The sequence below is a fragment of the Xenopus laevis genome, chromosome 3S (assembly GCF_017654675.1).
Source record: "Xenopus laevis strain J_2021 chromosome 3S, Xenopus_laevis_v10.1, whole genome shotgun sequence".
In the NCBI taxonomy this organism is placed as follows: domain Eukaryota; kingdom Metazoa; phylum Chordata; class Amphibia; order Anura; family Pipidae; genus Xenopus; species Xenopus laevis.
The window spans coordinates 62320934-62343400 of record NC_054376.1 but is presented as its reverse complement, the minus strand read 5'-3'; the positions used below and the strand labels follow the sequence as shown (position 1 = coordinate 62343400).

The window sequence follows — 22467 nt, the reverse complement described above, 5'->3', positions numbered from 1 at the left end:
GTTTCGCGCATGCGCGAAGGATAAGCGGGGCCCTTAACAGCGGCGCGCCTGCGCTTTGTTATTGGTAAAGCCCCGTCTAGTTACGTCATTGCGCCGGAAGTCTTCTGCTCGGTGGACCTCGGTGGCGTAGCTCCGCATACAAAGGGAAGCTAGACCCTCTTTCTTATTTGTCGGCCGGGCGGAGAGCTCGGGCCCGGGGTATGATCCCGCTGTCTACTCGGGCCTCCGCCGGGCGGAAATGAAGCCAAGATGTCGGTGTCTGGGCTGAAGGCCGAGCTGCGACTCCTCGAGTCCATTTTCGGGAAGGAGCACGAAAGGTTCCGGATCATCAGCTGGAGGCTGGACGAGCTGCACTGTGTTTTTATTCAGAGTACTGGTGGAGCCCTCACTATCCACTGCAACATCACGGTGTGTATCCCTAACGTACACAAACAGCGGCCCAGCACAACATATTACCAAGTGACTTAGTGAACTTAGCTTAAGCCTGCCCATCCTTTGCCAGCCCACTATATGTGTCCTGTGTGTATTCTGCCTACACTCAGCTGTGCTACCCTCACCCAACAGCTGACAAAGTTCTCTCTGTTTGTGTGTGTGTGTGTGTGTGTGTGTGTGTGTGCGCGCGCGCTTCCATCATCTGGGGCTCTTGGAGATAGACACAGGCTATATAGTAGATATGTGTTCTACTTATGTACTACTTCCTTAACATGCCCTTCGGGTTTCTGTGGAAGCATAAACTTTACCACAGTTGGGGGCTCACAAACACCTTAAGGGTCCCAAGTAGACACTATATTGTTTAACTCCCTTATCTGAATACTGTACTGCTAAATTCACTTCTTAAAATAAGTAATAGTTACCACATGGCTAGTGGTAGGTATATGTATTTATAGGTACCTGCATTTCTCCCTACATAGATATTTGTTTACTTGCCAGTCTATCAGTAAGACATGTACCAGTTACATACCTTGTATACAGAACATTGGCTGCCTGTCCAGTATAAGAGCACATGCAATGCTCACGTGTTCTTATTTATCAACAAAGCTGCTTCACTGCAGTTACCTATAGTAACCCACCTGCCATGTGTTTTGATCATTTCTTGTCTGTAAGAAAGGAAACTAAAGATCAGTAGTTTAGTGCATGGGTGCAGTGTTGTATCTGTGTAGACTCAGCAGTGTGCTAGATGATGTGTTGTTTAGTGTTTTTGTAAGGTTAACATGCACATGTCCCAAAGTACAGCAACTGATGCTTTTCCTGTCTTTGCTCTCTCTTAGTACCCACTGGGAGATAAAAGTACTTTGTTTTGGAAGTTGTAGTTAATGAGACTGTATCCAAAAGGTAGATCTACCAGTAGACCTTTAGCTGGTGATCAGTAGATCTCAAGACACGGTCAACAAACAGGTTGACTAAATTACCCTCCTGTTTTATTAAGATATTAATTCTGTTGCATAAGCAATAATTGTTTCTCAAATATAGCAATATAAATTCTCTCATAAACCAATGTAATATTTCCTATGGAGCCGAATGCTAACAATGCTGTTATGGATTTAGATCATAATGGGACAACACTCATAAACCCCACATTAGTAAAGTATGGGCCCTCCTGCTGTACATAGACCACCTATGAAATTACACAGCTATGCACTTTTACTTATAAGAAAAGCTCTGCAAAACTATGGTACCCCCATGATAAATGGATAAATCATGTCAGACCTAAGCAAGCACTTTGATGTTTTTGTGATATTGTTCTCATTAACACTGCTTTTTCCTGTGGATGAGTTTCCTGTAACTGTAATATTGATCTAATCATTACAATATATTCTTCTATAATTGCTATAGGGTTGTGAATATGTCATCCCTGTCTTAACATAGTACAGAGCCAAGTAAACAATGATCACCTGTACTGATTTTTGTCTTTATTTGAAGTAATCTAAATATGGAATATTGTACTTTCTTATTATGATGAAAGTTAGCCTGAATAACTAAGCATAACGCAAAATACTGTTTTTGGTTTATATGCAAAGGGTCATCTTTTATGTGCCTCCAAGTTGTGATCTGAACCACTGTGCCACCTGAGGGCAGCTATGTCGATCTGCTCCACAGTCCTGCTCCAGAACCCAACCTGACCTCCATTGGTGGACAGGGGACTGGGCAAATTTTCTTACTACATATATGGTATGAAACTTATCCAGAATGCTTGGGACCTTGGATTTTCCACATAAAGGATCTATCCTTAATTTGGATCATCATGGTCATAGTAAGAACCTAAATCACATAAGCAGGGACGTGTATACATTTCTTCTTTAGGCAGCTCTTGTAAAGAATGCTGCATGAAGATTAGATAATTGCGCTATCTAACAACAGACATAATTGGCTATTAAAGGCCCACTTCTGTTTTTTGTAATCTTGTTTCCAGATGTTTTGTGGAACTTGTCTGTAGACTAGATGTGCAGCTAAGTCCATGCCATCTGGAAAGTCATCTTGTTTCAGGCCTGTACAAAAGCAAATGTTGGGCTAGTTTTGTTGCAACTGTCTCGGCTGGGCAACATGATCTGCTTTTGCATGGATAGGTTTGGATCTTGCAGATTAGGCCATTCTATTGTTCTTTAGTTATAGTGTGTGCTTTGTGTGCACAATTAATTAAAATTCTTTTTATTTATGGTTAAGTTTGTGTGGTGTTGACATTGCACTGCTTGTATAATTAAAAAAAACTTGGCTATTAGTATGCTTTATTGTAGCAAAGAATGCCAAATTCGTTATGGTTTGCAGTGGCTAACATGGCAAATTTATACACTTCTAAGTATTATTGCCTGCCAAAAAATGTAAATCACTGGTGAGAAAATACATGTGGTACTTTGTTTTCTGAAGTCGCCAAAGTTTCCTCCCTTTTGGGGAGATTGTTGACTGTGTGACATTTGAATGTGGGCAAATCTTCCCAGTGTGCAATCAGGTGGAAAATGGTGGGGGCCAAGAGGTTCATAAGCACCTAATAGGTTATTTGCCTGATGTAGGTTATTTTTAATTGAGTTTAAATAACTGCTTATTTCTCGCAAACACTTTTCCTCATCGCCTGATGCTGAAAATTGTGCTTAAAGGGATACTGTCATGGTAAAATTTTTTCAAAATGAATCCGTTAATAGTGCCACTCCAGCAGAATTCTGCACTGAAATCCATTTCTCAAAAGAGCAAACAGATCTTTTTATATTCAAATTTGAAATCTGACTTGGGGCTAGACATGTTGTCAATTTCCCAGCTGCCCCAGGTCATGTGACTTGTACCTGCACTTTAGAAGAGAAATGCTTTTTGGCAGGCTGCTGTTTTTCCTTCTCGATGTAACTGAATGCGTCTCTGTGGGACATGGGTTTTTACTATTGAGTGTTGTTCTTAGATCTACCAGGCAGCTGTTATCTTGTATTAGGGAGCTGTTATCTGGTTACCTTCCCATTGTTCTTTTGTTTGGCTGCTGGGGGGAAAAAGGGAGGGGGGCGATATCACTCCAACTTGCAGTAAAGAGTGATTGAACTTTATCAGAGCACAAGTCACATGACTTGGGGTAGCTGGGAAATTGACAATATGTCTAGCCCCATGTCAGATTTCAAAATTGAATATAAAAAAATCTGTTTGCTCTTTTGAGAAATGGATTTCAGTGCAGAATTCTGCTGGAGCAGCACTATTAACTGATTCATTTTGAAAAAAAGATTTTTCCCATGACAGTATCCCTTTAATTGTTAATGCAGTTCTTTATATGATCATCATTGACTGCTTGAGTATATATTTCCTGTGGCATAAATTCTGTTTTGTTATTTTTCTTTGCAGGAATCCTACCCCTCCTCAGCACCAATATGGTTTGTAGAATCAGATGACCCAAACCTAACCTCTGTTTTGGAGCGCTTGGAGGACATTAAGAAAAGCAATACTTTGGTATGGGAAAATACATCTATTAAAGTGGGGGGGCCGTTTCAAGTTTCAAAACTTCAATACTGTATATAAGTGCAGTAAGTAGCTTTAACTGAAAAGAATCTGAGAGAAAGCATGTTAGGTTTTTCTATGGGGGGTGCAGGAGTGGTTTGATTAAAAACACTGATGCAGCAAAAGCACAGAACTAAAGCTGGGAGTGCACTGGTTTCAGGCAGACACATCCTATTTAAGCTGCTCTATAAAGAGTTATATCAGAAGGCAAAAAAACTGGTCATAATATTTTTGCAGGAAACTTTAAAATAGTTTGGGCTAGTTCTGCAGCAATGTTTTTTGTGGTTTCCTTTCAACAAATAAAATTATATACCACATTATACATCTGGGAAATCCTTGACTGGTGTATACTGCAGCTCTATCCAGTGACATATTCCATGGTATAAGTTAAAAAGACTTTGGAATGCTTAAATTAGAGTGGGCCTTTATTCAAGAAACGTATATTTACTCGGAGAAAAGATGTGTGAAGTGAGCAAGGCCTTAAGAGAAGTACAGCTTGCTTTACTCTTATTATTATTTTTTTTACTTTTATGGCACGGACACATTGGTAAAACTGGGGAAACAAAATATGCAGAAATATACAACATATGTCTGCTATGCCCTTGTCTTATTGCTATACATTGTTTTGCACACAGTGTATTTGCTTTTGCAATAAGAAGCTAAGTGTGTGGACTGCTCCCTAAGTAAATGTTTTCATATGTCATGTGAACCTCCCATGATCTGTAAAGGTTGTGGCCACCGTACAGTGGTTGTGTTGAATATTCTCTGAAATTGTTCATTTTTGTTTCCTGTAGCTTCTTCAGCAGTTGAAGCGATTGATTTGTGACCTGTGCAGATTGTACAATTTACCACAGCATCCTGATGTGGAAATGCTGGACCAGCCTCTCCCCACTGGACAGGTATACCATATTCATTCAATAACATTTGCTGTTAACACTGGGTATTCCTCATTTAAACATTTGCTAAACAGTTCTGCCTATAGGTGGTGGTGTTGTTGTGTTTTTGAAAGACATAATATTAAAGCTCACCAACTGACTTAATATGATCTGTAGAATGTGGAAAATTTAAAAGCAAAAACATTATGCAGTAATGGTAAAAGGTTGTATGCATAACCTTCCAGTTAGGCGGAAGGGTAAAAAATATAAAGGGAAGACAATTTATTATTCTGGCATTACCCCACACCATATATTGTGATTTACTTAGAATGCAGGGGCTTTTACTTTGCTTTACCTGAACCAAGTGAGCATGCACACTCAACCAAGGAGCAAGGTTGTTTTAACTCTGAAGCCCCTTTTGAAACTTGAAATGTACACCGCAATAGGAAATCTCACAGACTGGGGAACTGTACGAACAGCTCACACAGTTTTTGTATCTCAGGAGTTACCTCTGCTACCAATTAACTATTCAGTTTTCCACTGTGATAGAGGACTGTCTGGAGTGAGAAACCACCCCTCATACTGTTGAGCTCTGGGGTAGAGATCTTCATCAATAGTTTTTCCAATGTTGCCTTTCTAATCATGTACGTATTAAAGCCATTCACTCTGCCTGTTCTCAGATGCAACACAATTCTACTCTAGCATGATGTATGGCTGCTTTTCTCATTTGACCAACTGTGTAGAAAAACAAAGCACAACTAAAGCATGCGACCTAAGCCAACAACCCTTAACAGTCATTGACTGTTCAATGGGTTGACTGCTTCTTCAGCCATAGATGCAGGCCAGTTTTTGGCTGAAATCCTCTCAACTACATAGTTCCACACAGCAAGCATAGTGTAACCCCTGAAATTGATCCTCTTATTGCAGTGGTTATCAGTTTTTTTTTAGTTCACGTGGAAATGGAGGTCTACATAAAAATACTTAATGAAATACTCATCCAACAACAGTGAGAATTTTGCTTAATCTGCTACGTGATATATACACACACACACGGGATCTATTATCCGAATCCCCGTTATCCAGAAAGTTCCGAATTACGAAAAGGCCATCTCCCATAGACTCCATTATAATTAAATAATCCAAATTATTATTGCCATGTAGTATGTAATGCCGTCCAACCAAAATGCTTGTTTCCCAAGTGCGTCATCACTCTAATTCGGCCAGCCTTTCCTCTGTTTTCATCACAGGGCTCACCTCATGAAGGTCTACCCTTTGGTTAGAGGGTTTCCTTAGCTCGTAACAAGCATATAGATATAGGAAAATGTTGGTGTATTGGACATTCAGCCCTAGTTCCAAGAATATCTATGGCAGCAAATTATTAAAAATTATTAATGACCTTTGTTTGCACATCCTAGCTTTTGCTGTGTCTTGTACACAGTTCCGAAGTACAGTTCCGTACTTATAGGAGTCCATATACATCTTCATTGCTCTCACCTCTAATCCTCTATTACATAATATCAGATCGTTTTGCGTTTAATTTATAAATCACTACGGACTCCACTGTTGCTTTTTATTTTAAATGAATTAAATTGTCTCTTTGCAGAATGGAACTACAGAGGAAGTCACCTCTGAAGAGGAGGAGGAGGAAGACATGGGCGAGGTATCTCTTCTGCTTTGTCACTGACATAATTTATTATTCTTATACTCCAATATCTACATGGTATACTTGCAATACATGGCTAGGTTTCTTGAGTCCGTTTGTCTGATGTGGAAATGTGCCTGACTGTTTGGACATGTATGGCACTGCCTGGCTTTGTACAGCCTCTACAATTCAATTGCGGATGCTTCTTCACAGCAGGTGGATGGGGCATCGGCAGATTAGAATGTAATTTTGTTGTGCTTTTCCTTGGCCACCTTTACGTGTGGACAGATGTGTTACTACATGCTCACATGCTACATGTGAAGCACCCTCGTTGCCACTGAAAAATTCATTTTTTTTAGAAGGCTAAGCTTCAGTGGCTGTTTAATTAATAAGGTGTGGACAAAAACATTGGGATTGAATCATCCATTGTTTGCAAAATCTTGCTAGGCCGTTCACTGAATTTTAACCCTTTAACTGCTTACTGTGGCACCGCACTGTTAGGCAACATGTTTTTTCCCCTAAGTTATAATGTAACCCATAAATTTAAAATCTATTGCATGCTTGTTTGAGTCCATGACACATATACTACACTATATGGTGCTTTACAGTGGACAACTTTATATTTCCTCGAATTGCTTTTACACAAAGTATAACCTGTACTTCACATCTTTCAATGTTTACACTGTATATACCAGCTAATGTTTGTACTTTGTTATATACAATTCATATATCAAATTAATGCTTTTATTGGAGATAAAATACTCTTGCACAAGCCGTAACAACTTGTTTTACCCTAATGCCTGCATTGTGATTTGTTTGGATCATGTAGATCATGATGACATAGCTAGGGATTCGGTTCGGGATTCGGCCTTTTTCAGCAGGATTCGGATTCGGACGAATCCTTCTGCCTGGCCAAACCAAATCCGAATTCTAATTTGCATATGCAAATTAGGGGCGGGAGGGTCACAAAACAAGGAAGTAAAAACAGTTTCCCATTCCCACCCCTAATGTGCATATGCAAATTTGGATTTTGTTCGTTATTCGGCCAAATCTTTTGCAAAGGATTCAGGGGTTTGGCCGAATCCAAAATAGTGGATTCGGTGCATCCCTAAACATAGCATAACTAATTATGGAGTATGATATTCAAAGCATGTTACAGTGTTGGGTAAACACATAAGAGATTACATATCTTAACATATTATCTTGATGACACAAAATAATTTCAGGTCTGCATGCTTGGTAAATCACTCAACATAAGGACAAAGCATCGGTTTGCAAAATGACCACTGCAAATTCCCTATCCACAAACATTGCACTATTTGCTTGTTTTCATCCCATCAAGCCAAATGATATGATTATAGGGGGTTTTGCTGTATTTTGTGCAGCTTTAGGGTTAGTTCACACGAGGAGATTCGGGGAGATTTTGTTGCCTGGCAACTAATCGCCTCTTCTTCTGGGCGACAATCTCCCTAAACTGCCTCCGCGTATCTTCCCATCTGCTATAATGAAAAGTCGCCTGCGCTAAAGCACACGCGACGCTTTGTTTTCTGAAGTCACCCGAAGTTTCCTCGTGAGACAACTTCGAGTTCGGGGAGATTGTCGCCCACAAGAATCCCGAATCTCCTCATGTGAACTAAACCTACTAGGTCCTACTAACTTTGTATTGATTGCGTGACGGTTAACACATCATATCTTGCCAGGAAAATGTACTTCTAACTCTGTGCAAGCAGTAACCCCTCCCAAGTCCGCGGTCCTTTATCCGACACAAATATAATTTTATTTATTTCCTATTTTATGAATAAGGATGTAGAAGATTTGGATCATTATGACATGAAGGAGGAAGAGCCAGTTGATGGCAAGAAATCAGAAGATGAAGGCATTGAAAAAGAGAATCTAGCTGTTTTGGAGAAAATCAGAAAGAATCAAAGGCAAGATCATCTGAATGTAAGTGAAAAGCAATCTATAACTGAATATTTTATTCTGTAATCAGACTAGTTTTCTTTTTTTGTTTATTCTCATGCTTGATGGTAGTGTCTGCATATTTACTTAAAGGAGAAGGAAAGGCTTTGTGCACTTGGGTGCCAAATGTTAGGCATCCCCGAGTGATTGTATTGACTTACCTGAAACCCCGGGCTGGTGCTCCTATCGGCAGAAAACTGCATCATCCTGGGGTTATGCCAGTGAGCACCACGGAGTGATCTTCAGTCTTCCTCTTTCCTTCGTGCGGCTGCGCATGCGCAGTAGAACGAAAAGCCGAACTCTAACTAAAGTCAGCTATTTCATTCAATTGCACATATGTTTGCCCGGGGAAATTTGAAGAAAGAAGAAGGCGCAAGAGGAATGCTCTGTGGTGCTCACTGGTTGCACTGGCCTGGGGTTATGTTTTCTGCTGATGAGGTAAGTCAATACAATCACTTGGGGGTGCCTAACATTTGACACCCCCAAGTGCACTAAGCCTTTCCTTCTCCTTTAAGGATATGTCAAACCAAAACAGAGAAATCCCCATTAGAATTTTAAAAGTACATCTTTCCAATATATTATATACTATAATATTATAAAACTATAAAGCTATTGTAGCCCATTAGCAAGAAGTTTGTGTTTTTTAAACTATGCCTTTTTCCCAGCGGTTTCCTCACATAAGGCTTAGTCTGACTTTTCCATTCTAATATTGTATCTGAAGTTTTAGCACACTGCCTATTTTCCCATCATTCCTCCCTCTTGCACTTTGTTCTATCACAATATGTACAAAACCTATACGCTCGGTTCAGCCACATTTTTATTTAAATTAAGCTCCACCTGGACAACTATGGTCAGTAAAACTGTAGTTCTATTTAGGTAGATCAAAATATTACCATATATAAAGATTATCACCTGCCCCCAAAAGCACTGCCATCAAGTTATTCCGGATACCCCCTATTATTGATATTTATCTCACTGAGCAGTTTCTAATATTTAAACAAAATGTAATATTAGACAAGAGACCCCAAGTAAGCACAGCGTTCTTAAGCACCCATACTAACCATGTGAAAAATTAACTGTCACCTTAGGTTCTTCGTAAACCAAATTAACAAACTTAACTGATAATTGAATTGAATTCAGCTGACTAAACACAACAAGGCTCAATTGCAGCCTAGTCCTTTTGAATGTGAACCTTACCATGAGATTTGTTTCTGCAAAAGCAGTATGCCATAATCATATTCTGAAAGAGATTCAAAAGTTTACATAAACTTAATCAAACTACAGTGAGAGCCATTTTCTCCAGATGGAGAAAACCTGAAACATTGCTGAATTATCTGTGTACTGCTAATAAAAGACACAGAGTAGCTTAAATTTCCCAGTTTTGCTTTGGTTTGTTCAGAAAGTTTCAAGACACAAAAGCTAATCTAAATCTTAATTGCTGAGGGAAAACAAATTCTTGGATTGGCCTAGTCAAAGTCACAACTAGGGTTGCCACCTGGCCGGTAAAAATGATGCTTGATGCCAATGTTAATAATAGGAAAAAACGGTAAGAATATAGGAAGGCCAGTATTTTTTTTTTTTTTAAGAAAAGGTGGCAACCCTAGTCTCAACCCAGTTGTGATACTGTGTTAGCACTGAAATAAACTATTCATCCATGAAAATGTGTCTGAATTAAAGCAGTTTTGGTAAAATTATTGTGATAAAATTCAGCAGCGATCTGAAATGTTGATATCAAATTTTTAGGAAGGATGTGGTTGCAATTGTAACCACTAACTGTGGTGCAACCAGTTATTAAGTTTAAGAGTGCCATTGCTTTTTTTTATTGTGTTGGATAACATTGTTCCTTAAATACTGTAAATGCAGTAACTTTACATATTTAAAAATTTGTTTACGTCGCTTCCCTTTGATGTAACTTTTTGTTGAAAGATTGAAAAATATTCCATGTGACAATTATGTAATTGGGGAAATCAAGATGGGGCAAAAAGTTTTACATCAGCGAAGGTATACAGACAAAAATAAGGAGCTGATCTTGTAGTGTACTCAGTTTAAATGTACGTGTGCTTCTGAGTAAAGAAAAACTAAGTGCATAAGTTTATTTATTTTAATGGCCTGATTACACATGTCTAGGCTAAATAATATTTGATATGTGTTTCAGTATGGAATTATTAATATGGATTTTTTTTCCTATTCCACAATGTATATTAGGGTGCGGTTTCTGGATCAGTCCAAGCCTCCGATCGTCTCATGAAAGAGCTCAGGGATATATACAGGTCACAGAGTTATAAAACGGGTAAGCTTATGCAAAGGATGGTGGTGGATGGAGAGTTTTTTTTAAACCTTTCCCTTTTAGTGGCTTCTCTGGAGCTGCCTGTTGCTTAGAAACAGGTTTTTGCCTTTCATTTGAATGAATGTGCTAACAAATCTGCATTGCTGATTTGCATTGCGCAATTTCTTGCAGTAACCTTGATTTAGTCATTGGCCAGGAAAGGGTTAAAACAAATACCCCCACCAAAAGTAGTGGTGTTAGAATGCATGCCGCCTGCTGGTTTTTTGTTGTTGCGTTTGCACACCTGTACAATTGTTGCATGAAAAACATGAACAAATTATAGTTTTCAGCAGTTGTATAGACCTGCAATACTTAATGCATTCGGATGTTATCCAGACTAGCCATTCACAGATGACAAGTCCATTGCTTCAACAATGTTAGCCCATAATTCACATCTACAGACTATTATTCTCTGCCAACTAACAAATCCCTCTTCCGAATTCTATGGGAAATAACTAGTAACATTTACTCCAGATCATTTATGATCTGGTGTAGATTATTCATAGGTGTGAAAGCTCATAGAAGTGACAAAACAATTTTAAAAATGAGTGTGATGAAAGTTTTGAAGCATTTATCTCCAGCACAGTGCAGCAATGCTACAAGCAGCAGAAGCCTGTAGTGTGCCAAAACATATGGTGTGAGGGTTGAATACTGCACATAATGATATATGGGTCTTGATTTTGTTTTGTTTTTTCTTTTACTAATTTTTTTTTCTCCTACAGGAATTTATTCAGTGGAGCTTGTAAATGACAGTTTGTACGAATGGCATGTTAGGCTTCTTAGGTAAGAATTTCTGATTATTTCTAAACAGTACAGGTGTCCCCATGTGATGTGTATTCTATGCTCCATGACTGTTACACTGCATTCATAACTAACAGGCTATGTTGTGCACATATTGGGTTAAAAGAAACTGCGATTATATCAAACCTAGGTGAACTGTTTTGGACATCTGATTCACATAAGTTTTATATTTTTACTTGTTTTCCTTCATTTTTTTCCTTAGGGTTGACCCAGATAGCCCACTCCACAGTGACCTTTTGGTCTTAAAAGAAAAGGAAGGCGTAGAGTGTATATTACTCAACTTTTCCTTTAAGGATAACTTTCCGTTTGACCCTCCATTTGTTAGAGTCGTCTCTCCAGTACTCTCTGGCGGGTGAGTTTTCTGCATTGAATTACACGAGATTTACAGGTGAACTAAAGATGTAAATCTATTAAAATAGAAATCTATACACTTGAAAATGTGGTACTATTTCAGATATAACAGATACTTCCTTGTGACAGCAGTCTTTGCATGCAAGTTTTTATCTGCTTGTTAAATAATGGCACATATATTTTCTAATTGTATATAGAAGGTTCCTTCTTTTCATGCAGTGAATCTTCTGTTTGTTTTAATTATAATTCCTCTTTCATATGTAGAGGTTCAAGATAAAGTGACTCCTGTATGTTGGTAAAGCAGTTAAAATTGCCTACTGTATATTGGTTAGGAACAGCAGGTTTTATAATATATTCTAATAACAGTGAGCAACAGATAAGCTGAGCTTACATTTTATATCTTATGCATTCAGCTCTCAGAGAAACTAAAAATGAAATCTAATATACAGTCGAACCCCCAATTTTTAAGGTTTTTTTTTTTTTTTTTTTTATGGGACCATAAGAAATCAGGGAAATAAATTATGCATTATTTGTTGATGGAACTACAAAAAGCAATGTTAAATGCAGTAATATTTGGACAAACTGTGGGTTAAAACTTTATGGATGACCATATAGCAGTGATTTAGATGTTCACCCTTGGCCTTTAGACCGAGACTTCTCAAATCGGTCTAAAGGCCAAGGGTGAACATCTAAATCAGTGCTATATGGTCATCCATAAAGTTCTCTTCCTGGTGTGTTAATGAGAGAGGGCTTGCGACATTTACAGTATTCAAGAGTCTCAGTCAGAAGTGCAGAGAATATGAGCAGCCAGACAAACTGCTTTCAGTAGAAATTACATTTACAAATCCTTTTAAAACCATTGAAAAATTGTAATCGATGTTTATTTTAAAGTAGCTTAGAGCAAAAAAAAAAAGATTACTTTTGTGGAGGGCCCCTTTAACCCCACTTCAGTTTAGTAATAGTACATGAGAGAATGTACACTTATCTGTGTTAAAGGAACAGTTCAGTGTAAAAATAAAAACTGGGTAAATAGGCTGTACAAAATAAAAAATGTTTCTAATTTGGTTAGGCAAAAATTTATAAAGGCTGGAGTGACTGGATGTCTAATATAATAACCAAAATCTAACTTCCTGCTTTTCAGCTCTCTAACTCTGAGTTAGGCGATTTGAAGGGGGACCACATGGGACATAACTGTTCAGTGAGTTTGTAATTGAACATGCGCATTCAAAAAGCACATGTTATGGCCCATGTGGCCCCCCTCAAGTCACTTATTGGTTACTGTTTGGTCACCAGGGTAACCAGTCAGTGGAAACCAATAGAGAGGCAAAGCAGGAAGTAGGGCCTTTATACATTACATTTTTGCCTAAATAACAATTAGAAACATTTTTTAATTTGCACAGCCTCTCCATTTACCCAGTTTTTATTTTTATACTGAACAATTCCTTTAAGGACATATCACCCGTATCACTTCAAATGCTGATCTTTCAGCAAGCACTAAAACTTATTTTAAGGAGCCATACCCTGTGGTATTTACATCCCGTTTATAAAAATGTGTATAGTGAGCAAGATAATCGGCACAACCTCATGAAATCTTTTCTCCTGTATCGAAGTGCAGGTCCCCCAGTGCCCACTTACCACTGGCAAATATGGCAAGAATTCAATTGGAACAGCACCACTTAATATTTTTAAAATAAAAATGCCTTTATTCCAAACTTGCAGGGCATTACAGCACCGTTTCAGGCCTCACGTGGCCTTTTATCAAGCTTGATAAAAGGCCATTTGAGGCCTGAAACGTCGCTGTAATGCCCCACAAGTTTGGAATAAAGGCATTTTTATTTTAAAAATATTAAGTGGTGCTGTTCCAATTGAATTCTTGCTATAAATGTGTATAGTACAACATGGCAGTTTATTTTGTGCAGGGAGCCTAATTTGGCTGCTTGTGTGTGTTGTATGCATTTGAGGAACCATTGCTCTTCCAGTTGTAGCTTCTGTTATGTGCTGTACAGTGTGACAATTGGTCAGTATAGAAGCTATAAGAAACAGTGCTATAATAGTGGGGATTTTTTTTTTTTCTTTAAAGGTATGTGCTGGGAGGTGGAGCTCTCTGCATGGAGCTGTTAACTAAACAGGTACGGAAATCATTTTTTCCTATGCACACAAGTGTTTGTTCATGTGTATCCCTGTGGTTATTTTATGCATTCTACTCCAAGGGAAAGCATGAGTTTACATAGCAAAGAATTGTCTATCTGTCTTTACTGATTGCAGCACATAGAAGTTGCATTACACCTGCATTTGACTTTTCCATGCAGCACATTGAGTAGAGTAAGCAAAGAATAGGCTGTATTATTAACAAGTGTTCTCTTGGTGCATGTGACCAAACGCTTTTGTCTAAAAACCTAAGGTATGCCTTTTGCCTTTCTTGCACATTTAGTATGCTGTCAGATGTAACATACACATTTGTTACATAAATGTAACATTACATGTTAACATCACATCACAAGATTTACTCTGCATAGACCTTTTCACAACCTCCTATGTATTTATTATATCTCATTGTATTAATTTAGGGCTGGAGCAGTGCCTATTCAATAGAGTCTGTAATTATGCAGATTAACGCTACCCTAGTGAAGGGCAAGGCACGTGTGCAGTTTGGCGCAAACAAGGTAAGTTAACTGTATTGATTATACGTATGCATAATATTTTCCAGGGTTGTAGATTAGCTAAAAACTTCTTGGAATCTCCTTATCAAATAATCAGTGGTCATATTACAGATATGGGATCTCTTATCCAGAAACTGGGATATCCAGACTGCTCCAGATTACAGAAAAGCCATTACCCATAGACTCTTAGGGGTACATTTAATAAGGGTCGAATTTCGAAGTGCTAAAACTTTGAAATTAGACCATCAAATTGAAAAAATTCGATAGTCGAAGTTTTTTTTTTTTTTTTAATTTAGCTGTTTTCGATCAAATTAAAATCGTTCGATCGTAGAAATCGTTCGAATTGAACGATTTAAAAAAAAAAAATCGACTTCTAAAAACTTAGCCAAATATTGGTTATAGGTTCTAGGGGGCCCCCATAGGCTAACATAGCAATTTGGCAGGTTTAAGGTGGCGAAGTGTCGAACCAAAATTTTGGCCTATTCGATGGTCGAAGTACCCAAAAATTATTTCGAAATTCAGAGTTTTTGAATTCGAAAATTCACTTCTTATTCACTTCGACCCTTAGTAAATGCGCCCCTAAATCAAATAATTTAGATATTTAAAGGAAGAGTAACACCAAAAGAAAAAGTGTTAAAGTAATTGAAATATATTGTACAGTTGCACTACACTGGTACAACTGGTGTTTGCTTTAGAATTACTACTATAGTTTATATAAACATGCTGCTGTGTAGCCGTAGGCATAGAATACTAGGCACATAACAGATATGTTCTGAAGAATCCCAGTCACATACGTGTATTGCACAAGTAATTCACTAAGTGTAACTTGCTCCAAAGGTTGGCACACACTTTTCAGAGTCAAAAACCTTTCAAGCATAAGGCAGATGTTGTAGGCTCACTCACCCAAGTAGAAACGTGGCCCAGGTGCTCCAGGCCCTCGGCTCAAGGGAGCGGACAATCCGTATACAGCAACGTAAATGTTGGTGCAGAGCAAACTTACGTAATTGATCAGACCTGAAAAAATAGTAGATTAAAAATTGAATTACATAATCATCTCTCGTCTGACGCGTTTCGTATCACTGAGATACTTAATCATAGGCTATGATTAAGTATCCCAGTGATACGAAACGCATCAGGCGAGAGATGAGTTCAATTACGTGAGTTTGCCAGTGTGCTCGGCACCAACATTTACGTTGCTACATAGGACTTTTCAGTCAGCATGGACTAATTTTGTGAGGTAATTGGGTTGTCACTGTTAATCAGTTGCCATCATGAAGTGCTTAACTCCTATTATAAAAACATTGTAGTCTTTCTATGCTCTCCTTTGGGCTGCAACTGGCATCCCACTCCCGTTCAGTCACCTTGCTTGAGGAAATCTGTGTGCCATTACTCAAAGGGTCGAGTAGTAAATTCAAATTTTTTTTTTAGGGGCAGATTTACAAAATTCGAGTGAAGAATTCGAATGTAAAAAACTTCGAATTTCGAAGTATTTTTTGGGTACTTCGACCATCAAATTGGTTAAATTCGTTCGAATTCGAACGATTCGAAGTAAAAATCGTTCGACTATTCGACCATTCGATAATCGAAGTACTGTCTCTTTAAAAAATACTTCGACCACCTACTTCGGTAGATAAAACCTACCGAAGTCAATGTTAGCCTATGGGGAAGGTCCCCATAGGCTTGCCTGTGATTTTGGATCGAAGGATTTTCCTTCGATCGTTGGATTCAAATCCTTCGAATCGTTCGATTCGAAGGATTTGAACGAAGAATCGTTCGATTCGAAGGATTTGAACGAAAAATCCTTCGATCGATCGATCGCAGGATTTGCGCAAAATCGTTCGATATTCGAAGTCGAACGATTTTAGTTCCCAGTCGAATATCGAGGGTTAATTAACCCTCGATATTCGACTATTGATGAATCGGCCCCTTAGTGTCAAAATTCACACATTCATATTTTAACCCCCCTGTTTTGAATGTAAATTAGAATGTGAGATTTATCACATCTCACCCATGGTAACGATCCTAATTCAAATACTCGCTATCTAAAACTGCCAAGTTCATGTACAAGTCAACAGCAGAGGTCTGTTTAGCCATTTGTAGATGTTAACAGCCTTCCTGACATTCTTGTTTTTGTAAACGTATACCAGCTCCTCAGTTGAAAGCCTAGGTTTTTATGGACATGGAAACCTTAAAAATAAACGTTTTCATTTACTTTAACACATTTTTGGGTGCAATGCTTAGACAACTCTGCTTTAGAGTAATATTAGACTAAGTAACAGCCATCCAACTGCTGAACTAAAACTCCCTTTAAAGGAGAATTCAACCCATTTGTAGAAATCCGAGTACCCCCCCCCCTTTGGGAAATGCCCCATACTTTATACTTACCCCTCGGTGCATATTCTGCCAGCGGAGTTCCACGCATCCATCTTCTGGCTCCTCTGTAAGCTGACTTGGAGATCGGTATTTGTTGGAGCAGTTTGCGACAACTGCGCATGTGCGGAATTACACGGAAATTGCCGATCTCCCAGCCAGCTTACCGAGGACCCGGAAGATGGATGCATGTTAACTCCGAATCTGCGCCGAAGGGTAAGTATAAATTATGGGGCATATCCCCGGGGGGGAGGGAGGGAGGTCTACCTGGGGTGGGGGGGTACTCTGTTTTTTTACAAATGGGTTGAATTCTCCTTAACACCATTGTAATATGACTCTTGTATAATCATCAGTTGTATGTATGGCATGTCATTGTTTAGCTGTGTGTATACTGTTTTATAAGATATTTTGCTGTTCTTTTACAGAATCAGTATAATCTTGCTCGAGCACAGCAATCCTACAAATCACTAGTACAGATCCATGAGAAGAATGGTAAGTTTTAAAGTATTTTGAAGATGGTATTTTCGATGTTTTGTTAAGAAAAAAAAAATTTTTTGCCCAACAAAGATTTTAACTAAAAAAAGAACGCTGCATAAACTACTGGGATCATTAGGCCAGACATTTGGCTGTTTCAGATGTAACCTGTTGTCTGAATAGGGCAGCAAGTTGTAAATATGTATTTTGTTTTTTGCTGCTCTTATCAATGGATGTATAGTTTAGCGGCAATATAATGTTGCATGTGTTGATATTTATTCATATGATGGCAATTAAAGATCATTTATTCATATTAAGATAATTTTCTTTAACAGAATTTTCTCATCTTCAGTTAGATGTTTAGATGTTTAGATGTTTTGGGTTCTTATTTGTTTGTTTTTTTGCTAGAGTTAAATCTATATATTTATTCTTATTAGAATGATACTCTGGGGCAGAACAAGTGGTTTCCAATTTCCAATGGGCTTGTTTGGTGGAAGAGTATGACTACACCATACATTCAATTTCTGTTTGCTCTATTTACAGGCTGGTACACTCCTCCTAAAGAAGATGGTTAATTTGAACATTTCTTGGACCAGAACAAACTTTTTTTCTATTTCTTTCCAAAACAGATCCCATTGCCCTTTTTGGTCCTCTGTACAGCATATGTTAGTTAATAGATATTTAAGAGGAACTATCAGACCTGTATATTATACCATGTCTGCTTCTCTTGAAATGAGAACCAGCTGCCTTTACTGATGAGAGGCCACTCCAAATATTTTAATGTTCTATTTAAATCAAAAGTATAGCTTAGCTACATCCATTCCACTTTTATTAAACTATTGTAAATTGCTTTCACTTTTTTCTCTTTTTTTTTTTTCCCCCCCCCCGCAGGATTTATTCTGCGAGAATTGTTTTTGCTTTGTATAGTTTCATTTAAAGCCAAACAAAAGTTTGATACTGTTTAATAACACTGTTTAAGAATGCCGTTTTAAAAATGGATATAAGTAGGTACATTTTTGCTTTCTGCTAAGAATTCTAAAAAGAAAAAAAAAACCCTCAAGACCCTCATTTTGTAGCATTGCCAAATTTGATGGATGCCGACGAAGAGATGCATAGTGAATGAAGCCATGAAATAACGCTTGACATGTACCAATATTCTATTTTGGGGTTTTCACAATAATTTTCTCTTTTTTTTTTTTTTTTCATCTTCTGTTAGCTTGTGTTGTTCAAAACGGACATACCGGAATAAATGGCAGAGTTTTCTATATTTTCCATCTATAAAATCCGCATAGTGCGCCATTTCATAGTAAACATTTTGCATTTTGATTTGGGTTTTGGCACAATTTATTAAAAGGGGTTTTTTCTATATTTTTCCTATTCCCCAAATATTGCCTTAAATCTTAACTTTGCCCTAATCAAAAAGGAGGTTATGACCATAGATAGCACTTTTTGTAAATCCAGCTGTTTAGGTTGTTTGTGTCATTAGATGAGCCATCTTTAGAGCAGTTCATTACGCTGCTCAAACTAGAGTGGATTTATTTTTTTGTATTCTTCCACCCTAATGAGTTTTTAGTTCTGTCTCATGGTGGGTTCCACTTCAATTATTTAATGTGCAATTGTTGCTCTACCCCTAATGTGACTGTTCCATAGAGGATTTTGCCGTTTTGTTGGATATACTGAAATAATTGACTTACAATCAGGTCTTCAAATAGTGTACTGTATGCACATTTATTTCATTCAATTACCCAATCATTTTTGTAGAGCTGTGACTAAATCCAATATATAGATTATAAACTTCAAGAACATTGTGCATACAAATAACCATTTCAGTTATGCAGTACATCAAATATGTTATTTGTCCCAGAAAACGTATTCATTGTTTGCCTTAATCCCTAATAGTGAGGAAATAAAAATGATCAGACTTTGGGGAACTTTTCTTTGGCCAAACATTATTGGCCAAAAGTTTCCAGCCATAAAAGGCCCGTTCCTGCATTTGATTGCATTTCATTCATTGACAATGTAATGAGCCTAGGGGCTGCAACCCTCACTGTGCTGCTGTGCCTGGTTGCTCTGTAGAACAACTCTTTAGTAAACCCATAAGCACAGCAAGTTTTATTTAATGATGTCAACATCTCTAAAGCCAATTGTTAGTCTGCAGACAGAACGTTATAAGGGCCACTTTTTGAACAAGATTGTGAAAGTTGTGGGAAGTACTGCATGCTGTAAATTGATCTCCATGCCATCCACTTGGTTTGCTGTCTGTTGTCAGGGTTGACCATAGCCCTTTATGTAACTGATAACTCATGCTGTCTAGTGTAAAGTTAAAGCCAACTGACAGATTAAAAGGGCAATTCTTTTGTATTCAATGCAAGTTTTTAAATGTTTCACTAGTATATTGTGCAAAACCTGATGTAATGTCCTTGTTCTCTCCATTTTTCTTAATATCACCGTAGGAATTCCTGCACAGGTATATTGTCACATGTAATTCATATTATCGTTTTAACCAATAATCTTGAAATATCGGACCAGAATTCTGAACTACCAATATATTAAGTGACCTCAAATGAATAATATAATACTGGTTAAGAGAGAAATGAAAGTATGTTTCTCACTTTACAGGTGCACCTGTCCTTCCACGATAAACACAGACGTGGTTGCTGTTTTGATGATAGAAGCAACGTTTGACCTTTAATCTAGACTTTGAACCAGTTTCCCTCTGTTTTCATGTTGTAGCGCCCCCCCCCATAAAATAGAATTATCAAGTACAGTGTTTAACCATGTTACACTTATTGCTTTTCTCTTTCCAGCAATTCAGTGATTCTTTTTTTATATTCTGCATTAACCCATAAATTGTTCTGCATTCCTCTTTTCACTGAAAGTAAAGGGGTTCTTCAGTGATGAATTAAATATGTTGCCCAACATTAAGTACATTACTGCCCTGTGGATATTCATTTTCTAGCTTGAATTTAAAGCCTTAGGCCTGTGGTCATTGCTCTCAGAGAAACAGTGGTGATCAAAACACCCTTTGCTGCCTGTCAATGTTTTAATAAAAAGAATGGGAAATGCTCTGCCTATGGCAGTTGCTGGCAGTGAAGGGTAGCTACTGCTCAGGAATACTCACATTGTACCTGACTAGCGCACTGTGAAGGGCATGTAGACTGCCATGTTTATCTGAGAGCAGATGTCATAGCCCTTTAAACCTGAAATATATTTTAGTATGTTTTCATTTTAATTCAGAAGGGGACTCTCTAACAAAAGTTTATAAAACCTTCATTCTGTGTCATCACACAATGACTTGCGCACGCATACACACACACGTATGTATATTTATATGTATATATTTGTGTGTGTTTTACGGTCTTCATTTTTTTCTTCTTCAGATAAGCCTTTCCTTAGTTTTGGGGCATTTCTCCTATGGCTTAAATCTGAATGTTATGGATATTTTATTGGTTGGAAAGTTGCTGATTGGCATGCTTTTTGTTTTGATTTTTTTTTTCCTTCCATTGCAGACTTGTTTGGCAATGTACAGTAATCTGTAAACTTGCATCAAGTTTATGATTAAAGAACCATTTTAAGAAATAACATACTGATTGTGTTTTCCTTTTTTTGCCTTTGAAGAAGCTGGTTTTGCTCTGTAAATATTCTCTTAACATGGCCTAAGCCTCTCCTAACCTCCCTGACAAAAGAGAGCAAAGAGGAGGAAACAAAAAACGGAAGGAAAGAACTTTGACTGTGTATACGTAGTCTGTGCCTGCACAGCAAGTTGACAGCAATTTCAGTCATCTGCTCGGCTTCCAAGTAGTTTTCCCCTTGAGCTAGAAGTCCGGTACAGCTGCAAGGGGATTTGTTAGGCTGGAGGAAGAAATTTGCTTGCTTGGCCAATCGCCTAGTGGCAGAACTGGGTCACTAAAGTAATGGGTCATCCTCAGCTGTGAAGATCTGCGCCTCTGATGATCCACCCAGTAGCTCCCCCTAGTTTTTTCTGCTGATTCACTGCACTTGGCTACAGTCCATTACCTAGGTTTAGGGGCTGACTAAGCAAACTGTAAGCATTATTAGCCCTGTAGCATCAGCTTGTATGGCAGATATTCTGCTTTTGATGATTTGTCATGACCCCCTAAGCTTAGCTTTTAAACAGCAGCCCATGTGCAGTACTACTGGCTCTCAAAAGGTAAACTAACTAAATTCAAAATGGGGAGCTGCTGTGGACAAAGTCTGAGGCATGGATCTTTACCTGCTGCTATGCCTCTTGCTTATATAGTAAGTTTAGCGTATATATATTATACCGCAGTTCTTTATATTATTTCATCTTTAGTTTAATATACTTTATATATCTGATGGTAAAAACATGGCCTTAAGTATTAATACAGCTCCCGCTATGCTAGCTGCAGGCTGGCTTCTTGGAAATCTGTAATTTAGCCATTGGGGCTGCTGTCATAACAAAGGACAAAAACATAATTTGATGATCAGCATTAGACTGGCCCCCCCAGCCGCAACCCCCATGCTCACTTCCTTTATGCAGCATTGACCAGGGCCAAAGAGGGAAGCAGAGTAGCAACTGGAGCCAGGGAGGGATGTAGGGAGAGCTGCAGTGCTGCAAGTAGGGAGCGGGTCTAGGCCAGCAGAGCCCCACGAGAGCCAGGACCAACTGGGTCTTTTCCCAGTGCCCCACTTCTCAAATTCTCATGTTGTCTGTCTAGATTCTTAGCATTACTGAATTACAGTGGTTAATAAGATGCCATAGCCATTTACCAGAGCCATTTATTTCATTGTTAGAAGGTAGCACTGCAAATGTATATATGTGGCATCTTTACACCCACCGTGTTCTCCCCAGATATTTTTCAAGATGGGTGGGGAAAATAATAATGAGTAAACCATGTAAAATCTTAGAGCAAAATTAAGAGATTATTAATTTACCACAAGTTCAGAGTGAATAGTGTAATATTGTATGCAATCAACAAGGTTTATACCAGTAGCATAGCACTTTTCCCCATAATTCTACCATTCTTTTGTGAGGGAGAAATGCACAGGATGCAGTTGCGACTG

The 22467-nt window shown here is 38.2% G+C and overlaps 1 protein-coding gene across 1 annotated transcript; it reads left to right on the top strand.

The window, feature by feature from the left end:
- Positions 1 to 63: 63 nt before the first annotated feature.
- Positions 64 to 21003, top strand: ube2q2.S (ubiquitin conjugating enzyme E2Q family member 2 S homeolog). The gene is made up of 12 exons (XM_018255636.2): positions 64 to 408; positions 3811 to 3915; positions 4758 to 4862; positions 6442 to 6498; positions 8284 to 8424; positions 10645 to 10729; positions 11488 to 11548; positions 11769 to 11918; positions 13998 to 14046; positions 14485 to 14580; positions 17373 to 17439; positions 17965 to 21003. Exons 1-12 carry the CDS (start codon positions 250 to 252, stop codon positions 17994 to 17996), a joined length of 1107 nt encoding a protein of 368 aa, XP_018111125.1. The 5' UTR covers positions 64 to 249; the 3' UTR covers positions 17997 to 21003.
- Positions 21004 to 22467: the final 1464 nt, after the last annotated feature.

Excerpts from the sequence above, each read along its gene's own strand:
- ube2q2.S (XM_018255636.2), top strand. The coding sequence starts at position 250 with ATGTCGGTGTCTGGGCTGAAGGCCGAGCTGCGACTCCTCGAGTCCATT. Across the intron at positions 4,863-6,441 it reads AGCCTCTCCCCACTGGACAG|AATGGAACTACAGAGGAAGT; the intron begins GTATACCATATT and ends GTCTCTTTGCAG. Across the intron at positions 11,919-13,997 it reads TCTCCAGTACTCTCTGGCGG|GTATGTGCTGGGAGGTGGAG; the intron begins GTGAGTTTTCTG and ends TTTTCTTTAAAG.